The sequence below is a fragment of the Nestor notabilis genome, unplaced genomic scaffold (genome assembly GCF_000696875.1).
Source record: "Nestor notabilis isolate BGI_N333 unplaced genomic scaffold, ASM69687v1 scaffold11059, whole genome shotgun sequence".
Lineage (NCBI taxonomy): Eukaryota > Metazoa > Chordata > Aves > Psittaciformes > Psittacidae > Nestor > Nestor notabilis.
Genome location: NW_009943258.1, coordinates 10,930 through 17,894, shown reverse-complemented (window position 1 = coordinate 17,894; position 6,965 = coordinate 10,930). Strand labels below are relative to the sequence as shown.

The following is a 6,965-nucleotide window of genomic DNA, read 5'->3' as shown; positions in this document are numbered from 1 at the left end:
AAGAATACACCCAACAGGAATTGTGTGTGAAATTAAAGAAATACAGACTGGGCAAGGTTCTGAGCGTAACGTTTCCTAGCTTTGCAAAACATGTCTGGTCTACAGTGAAGCATTTTAGTAGCCCATTTTCCCATGCTGTACCAGAGACTTGCTTCAATGAACATTATCTGTTCATATCACCAAACTACATTTATCAGAATCCTAAAATCTGCTCATCTTAGACCATGCTGATCTATCAAGTTGCACCCAAGCAGCACTTTAAGATGCTCATATATTGCTATGCACTTAAAGACCTCATACACAGTTTTGAATACTGAAGCATTATTCTACTTGGTGCCATCATACTAATAATACTCATACTACTACTACTATTAACAACAACAACAATAATAACAATAAAGAATAAAAACAGGAATAGGCTTAAGTACTAGATCCAGACAATGCAGATTTGCATGTTTAGAAAATGTAGTTACTCACATATACAACTGAGAGGGGTCCACTGTATCGTTTAGTCTTAATGCCAAAGAAATACTTTAATTGGGAAGTGAAGACATGAACTGCAGCAGCAGTAGTAAATCCTCGTACTAGAGGCTCTGTTAGATAGATGGCTACAAATCCAAATCGAATGAGACCTAAATACAACTAATGAAGAAGAGAAATATTAACCACGTGACTCCCACTGTAGACTGAACCTCGGCACTATACGGCATGCAGACCATAGGACACCTCTTCTTACCTTGCTGCCCAAGCCAGATCAGGCAAACCTGAACTTGGCCTTTCTAAAGCCACAGTTCAGTAAACAGCCATCAATGCATCAAATCTTCCATGCCACTGGCAGGTGCAGTGTGGGATATGAATAAACATATGTGTTTGCATTTATGGACTGATTAGAGAACATCAGATTGAGTCTTTCTGACAGGATAGTGTTGTGGTTTAAGCAATAACCAAACAATAAATGGGAAGAAGTCCCATTTTCCCAGTCAAGCCAAGATGCCAGACAAAGACTTGACTCCAATGTATCCCTCCCCAACTTTTGTTATGTGGCTGCCATGAAACAGCCTGCATTCTACACAGTGCAGTGCTGATGCACAAGTGTATTGACAAGGGATCTGCCATGACCCAGCACCCCTTGCAACCAAGTCTAGCAGCAGCACCTGAACTTGCCCTTACAGCAAACTGCAAGCATGTACCTGGATGATTCCTGTAAGGAAGGCGAGAGTCACAGCTACCTGCACTCTCTTGGTGTCCCTGTCATTGTAATATTCAGGGGTATCTGTAACATTAGTAGAATTATAGCCTATAGAAACCATTTCATCAGGCACTTCTCTCACAGCAACGCCGCCAACCATCATACTAATCACAGCAAAGGTGCCTGAAATAAGAGGGAGAGGAAAATAATTGGTTAAAATCCTGGCTTTTTTTTGGTTTTTCTTTTTTTCTTGGAGGATGGTTCTTTTTAAGAGATATGCGGAATTAAACTATAATAGAGTTTTCTATCTAAATATTGTATTTTTTAGTCCCCAAATCTGCCCCAGTGCTCAGCACCATTAAAGTTAGTTAGATGGTGAACATACACCTCTACACTAAGTAAACACCATTATTTTTTTCTATCTCAGTTTCTATAATGCAAATTAAAGACTCATTCTGGCCACAAAGACAGCAATGAAATTATACTTCTGGAGTTCACAAGCACACATTTCTAGATCTAATCCAATAAAAGATGGACTTGTGTTCCTTCCTAAGTAGGATGAATAACTTAACAATAAAAACTACTGCTATGTTGACACATTTGCATTTCTTCTATTCACTTCAATTTGAATTTATGGAAAACAACTACACTATTTCTCCAATTTTATTTTTACAACTTTATTAAACACACACACACAGACTTCCAGTTATCCATACAGATATACCTATAGATATGTGCTTGGAGGTTCCAAAAAAGGTATATAGAAAGACAGGATAAAATGAAGAATATAGGCCAAATACTGGAGGAACAGCTGCCAGCATAGCATAGGCTAAACCTAGAAAAGAGACACAAATATGTATATCAGGCAAGTAACAGAAAGAAACCATCTGAAGCAAAAGGATTTATGAACTCACGTAATAGGAAATCTAGTGACATGTCACAGGTTTAAAAACCAAAAGATCTTGCAGGTAATACTCTTTAATCTGCGTAATACTGTAGGGCAGTGCCTAAAACCTGATGGTTTGAGTCAGGAAGCCAGAAGTCTCTAACTACAGGCACTGCAGGTATGTGCAGGTGTGTTTGTACATCTGTGCACCCATGTACTCACTGCTTTGTTTTTGTGGCAGGAAGTACTTCTTAATAGCCAGCAACACTTCCTGTTGCTTTTGGTTTCATCTGTCAAAGACTGTAATTAGAAACACCCGAAACCCCATAGCCAGTGGGACACGTTTGATTTTTCTCCTCCTTTTCTCACCAGACATGATCTTCATGGTAACCCACCTTATACCGTTTGGTATTCCTCCCAAAAAATGAAGTCCTTTTTGTAATTAAGCTCTGTCCAGTTCCATGCAATGGAAGTGAGATCCACACCAGTCCTATTAGTAGTGGGGGCTTGCAAGAACAGCAATGGAGCTGTAGGGGAACAGCTCTAAGGGACTCAGGAGAGGGACACCTCCCATGGTGCTCCCCCTCTGTGTATCATGCAACCAGGCTCACAAGGAAATTGTGTGCCCCACCAGAACTGGATTGCTGATATTGTCATTCTCTTGCAGCAATGAGCTTTCCATTAAGTACTTCTGAAACTCATCCCACCTGTACTCTCTGCCTCAGGGGCTACCTCTCATGCCAAGAGTATCAGCAGAACACCCTGTACCATAACAGTCCAGCCTTTAACATGGTGTCAAATGTAACAGTACAAGTGACCAGAACTGAAAACCAGTGGTTTCAAAACCAGGAGGGTGTGAACCATGTGAAGTTCCTGAACTGAGTACCCTTTTATTCCTTCTCCTCTCAGTGCCAAGGAAATAAAGAGATATTAACATGACAGGAGTTCATGGCTTACACACCCTGTTCATTGTCGTTCTGCCTGGAATGATTCCCAGGCTTCTTTGAACTTCTGCTTGCTATAACTAACATCCATTGCAGAAAAACGAAAGTTCAACTTTTGTCTTTTTAGAAAGGAAAAGATCAGTTTAAGGGCATGTCTGCCGTCACTGAAGGAAAGAATAATGTTTACTTTAAAACAAAGTCACAAAATTAAGTATAAAGTTCAGTGCTGACCACTTAAATTTCAGCATGCTTATCTGGTCATCACATAAACTGTGTTTCGGTATACAACCAGTAATGTTTGTGTCTAGTATATGACAGTTTTGCCTGTTAACCACATTACTTATCAATTCAAGATAAGCTGATGTTTATATTTGCGTAAGAAAAAATACCCTCAATTACAAAAAAAATGCACAAATCAGGGAGCTGCAGAATTAAACTGCACAGACTAAGTTAGGATAGTCCATTGCTTTAATGGGGTACTGCCTACTAAAATCTAGGCTTCTTGGATTTACAGATTAATTCTTCAGACCTGCCTCAGACTAAAGTGGAACAAGTAAGGTGGAAATACAAAATAAGCCAAAATGCAAGTAAACTTATGTATACTTAACTACACTGCCCTTAGCACGAAGATGCCTCTGGATGGGACTTGGCACAAGCTCAAGAATTCCCTCTACTCCAAGATCATCTTGGCAAATCTACTGGGACTGTGGCAGCTGTCATGAAGCTGCTGTTCCCAGAGCAGTGATGGCAGCCCACAATGATACTGCTGTAAAAATGCTGTCACTTTCTAACCCCGTAGCAGTTCTTTAACTGCTGATAGTAAGATGTCAGGCTGAACAAAAGATTGTCAGCAAGATCTGGACAAAACAGTGAACACTGGCTTTGTCTTCCACAGAGCCTACTCCTGCTTCAGGGCCAGGCTCCACTTGAGGTCAAACTCCCAAGTACTTTAATAGAAATTCCACAGATTTGCAGTCCTGTTATAAAAGACACTTTTGATTTATTTCCACCATGTAAATCATTACCCACTATTATGGTTCCAGCTTCAATTGGTGACTTCTAGCCTTAAGAGAAAAAGAAGCAACAGCCTCTGATTTCTTGCACATTCTTCTCTGGTTGAATTCAGTTTGATTATACAGCAACAGTTGCTCTGCTAAAACATTATGTCTGTATGTCCATTAGATACTGCTACCCTCTGCAGGAGATTTCCTACAAGTTTCAGGATGATGAGATCAGAAAATAACTGGGTGCACTCAGCAAAGGTTTAGACATGCACTTAAACTGTCAAAATTTGTTCTGTCATCAAGAGCTGAAGGTATTGATGAGAGAGGTATGCTTCTTTCACAGTTTGCTGACCTGCATTTCTAAGGGAATCATCACTATGGGCTGGTCTGCAGAATGCTGTACTGATCTCCACACACACGACTGAAATATGTATCCTATACTCATGAGCAGGAAGCCAAGCACTACCACAAAAGCACACCCAGAAAAAGCAAAGAAGGGATACATAAATCCAGAGAGATACTCACCTTGAGGAAGCTGCATAACCCCAGTGCTTATACCTGAGATAATGTCTCCTAATAAGTGTTCCCTTACTCGGTAATGGGGAAGCCATTGTAAAATTGGTAAGAAACTGTAAAGATGAGACTTGGCTTTCTTAGAAGAACAACTGAAAATACAAAGCAGAAAGAAAATGTTAGACACTAGCAGGAGACAAAGGGGTTTAAAAAAACCAGTCTTCCTATGCAGGAAAACAGCTCCATTAAAGACAGGCTCAGACCCCTGATGACAATTTCTGGACAACGCCCTGAGGATAACTTGCTTTCTGATAGTGGTTTTTGCTCAAAGTACTTCGCAATTTTATTTCCTATTTTTACTTACTATTTGTGTGCTTTATACTTCTTTGATTATAACATTTTATATATTATGCTTAAAAAAAAGAAAAGCCAAACTATTATTTTACTAATGCTTGTTACTAGCGCTAGTATCGATAGCCTAACTTTTAGGCTATTTGAGAACATAAACCTTCTTTGCCCTTGAAAGGAAAGGCACTAAAGCCAGCAACACTGATCCTTGTGTCTCTTAGCAGAGTTACCAAACTTTTGAAACTCTGACTCATGACAAATGAACAGAGCCAGGAAATAAATCTCTCTATCCAGTATTGCAATGCATCATACTTTGATTGTACTGTGGTAAGGAAGTTTAACCTTAGGTAAAAATGTAACACTATGATCATATAAATGTTTTTCTGTGTAGGGGAACTGCAAGAGAACTGCAGAGATTTGTTAACATTTCTGAATTCTCATGGGACTAAATTGCACAGTGAAGAAGGTCAATGCTACAAGTGAGAGAGAAATTAGTCATCCACACTTCTCCATGTTCAAGCAGACTGAATCACAAGAAGTCATAGCTCAGGAGAATTTTGATCCATGTATTTTTCTTATTCAGGACAGATAAATTTTTTGAGATGGAATTAGGCGCCTTCACCACTAGAATGGTCATTCCATTAACAAAAACAAATCTCCAAAGGTTGAATCATGTGAACAGGAATATTTTACAGACAAGCAGTCAGGAAGAAATCATTTGATGTCTTACAGAACAAGGTTCTAGCAAGAAATTGAATCAATTCTGCAAATGAAGCACAGATAAATAGCTAATGAGAACTAAACTAGAATAAGTTTCTCTTCACTGTCCTCTGGTACTGCAGAACAAGAGCTGTGTAGTTAAAGACATTTCCTGTCTAACTAGATGATACTTAGATCCCAAAGCAGTTACCTAAAAGCTACAGGATACCTCTGTCAGGTCCTTATTAGACTAATAATTCCGATTTCTACACAGGTGTCATACATTCCCATTCTTCTTCCATGAAAGGAACATGTGAAGCACAAATTTGGCTCTAAGTATTTCCACTTAAAATGACAGATATTTTTCTGGGTCTTATGAATTCATGTCACATGATTTGACTAGTAATTCACATTCCTATGCTGCGTATTTTCCTTTCCACTTTGATGAAGACAACTCAACTAGTTTATCCAACATTTTGTAACAGAGTTCTATAATAACATATAAAAACACGTATACAACTTCATCACAGTCTCGCTGAATAATCAAAGTAGAACTACTGCTATTATTTCTTTGAAGAGATTATAAGATGTGCATGACTCAATTAAGAATTAGAATATTTCTAACCAATAAAATAAAGATAAGACAAATCCCTACCGACAAGAATGTGCAATCTTCTGCCTTAAAGTCCGAGGTGTTCTTTCTCGTCTGTGCAGCCGTCCTTCCAAGAGCTCTTGGTTATATATTGGTCTCTCTACACAATACTTCTGGGTTTGCTCAAGACATACTTCATCTACTTGAGCATGTTCCATAGTTGATCTCACAGAGCAGGAGCCAAGGAAGAATAGCTCCTCAATCGCCACTGAAAAATCTGGTTGCAGACAAAATAAGTTTGGTTACTTTTTTAACCTTGGATTTGGCATTTCCTTTCAAATAATGTATTTTGACAAGCTAGAGATGAGAACTGTGAATGCAGTTTAAAAGCACTAATTAGACAGGCTATAACAGGGGTAAGTAAATAAACCACACTCACAAGCTTTACTATATGGAAGCCATTCATTTATGCTTCTCTGAGGTAAAGAAAGCTTTTGTATTAATTACTCTGTAAATAGTTGCAGAAGCAGAACTGGAAGGTTACATTCATGCTTGCCTGGATATTCCCCTACTGAGTTTGTAAAGAAAATGTCAGTGTCAAAGGGAGATTACTTTGTTGCTGAGTTACTTCCTGCTTACTCACAAACTGTCACGTCCAGCTCCAAAAGACAGAACTCCAATTTTAACACTGAAAAAGCCACTTTTTTCTTCCAGATAGCCAGGTGCTTCCTCATTCCATCCACCTGCTTTCTCCTTTGTTTCAGAGGCTTCTGTTGCCAAGGATGCACAA

The 6,965-nt window shown here is 39.0% G+C and overlaps 1 protein-coding gene across 1 annotated transcript; it reads right to left on the bottom strand.

The window, feature by feature from the left end:
• Positions 1–212: 212 nt before the first annotated feature.
• Positions 213–6,393, bottom strand: LOC104400280 (prestin-like). The gene is made up of 6 exons (XM_010021836.1): positions 6,239–6,393; positions 4,549–4,688; positions 1,914–2,024; positions 1,191–1,372; positions 484–642; positions 213–293 (listed from the first exon to the last, which is right to left on the bottom strand). The coding sequence occupies exons 1-6, from the start codon at positions 6,391–6,393 to the stop codon at positions 213–215; spliced, it is 828 nt and encodes a 275-aa protein (XP_010020138.1).
• Positions 6,394–6,965: the final 572 nt, after the last annotated feature.

What these genes read in the sequence shown, in the direction of transcription:
- LOC104400280 (XM_010021836.1), bottom strand. Translation starts at nt 6,393, where the DNA reads ATGGAACATGCTCAAGTAGATGAAGTATGTCTTGAGCAAACCCAGAAG. An exon ending in AAGATTGCACATTCTTGTCG is followed by an intron (nt 4,689 to 6,238) that starts GTAGGGATTTGT and finishes TTGTATTTTCAG; the next exon opens with TTGTTCTTCTAAGAAAGCCA. An exon ending in CTCCAAGCACATATCTATAG is followed by an intron (nt 1,373 to 1,913) that starts GTATATCTGTAT and finishes CTCTTATTTCAG; the next exon opens with GCACCTTTGCTGTGATTAGT.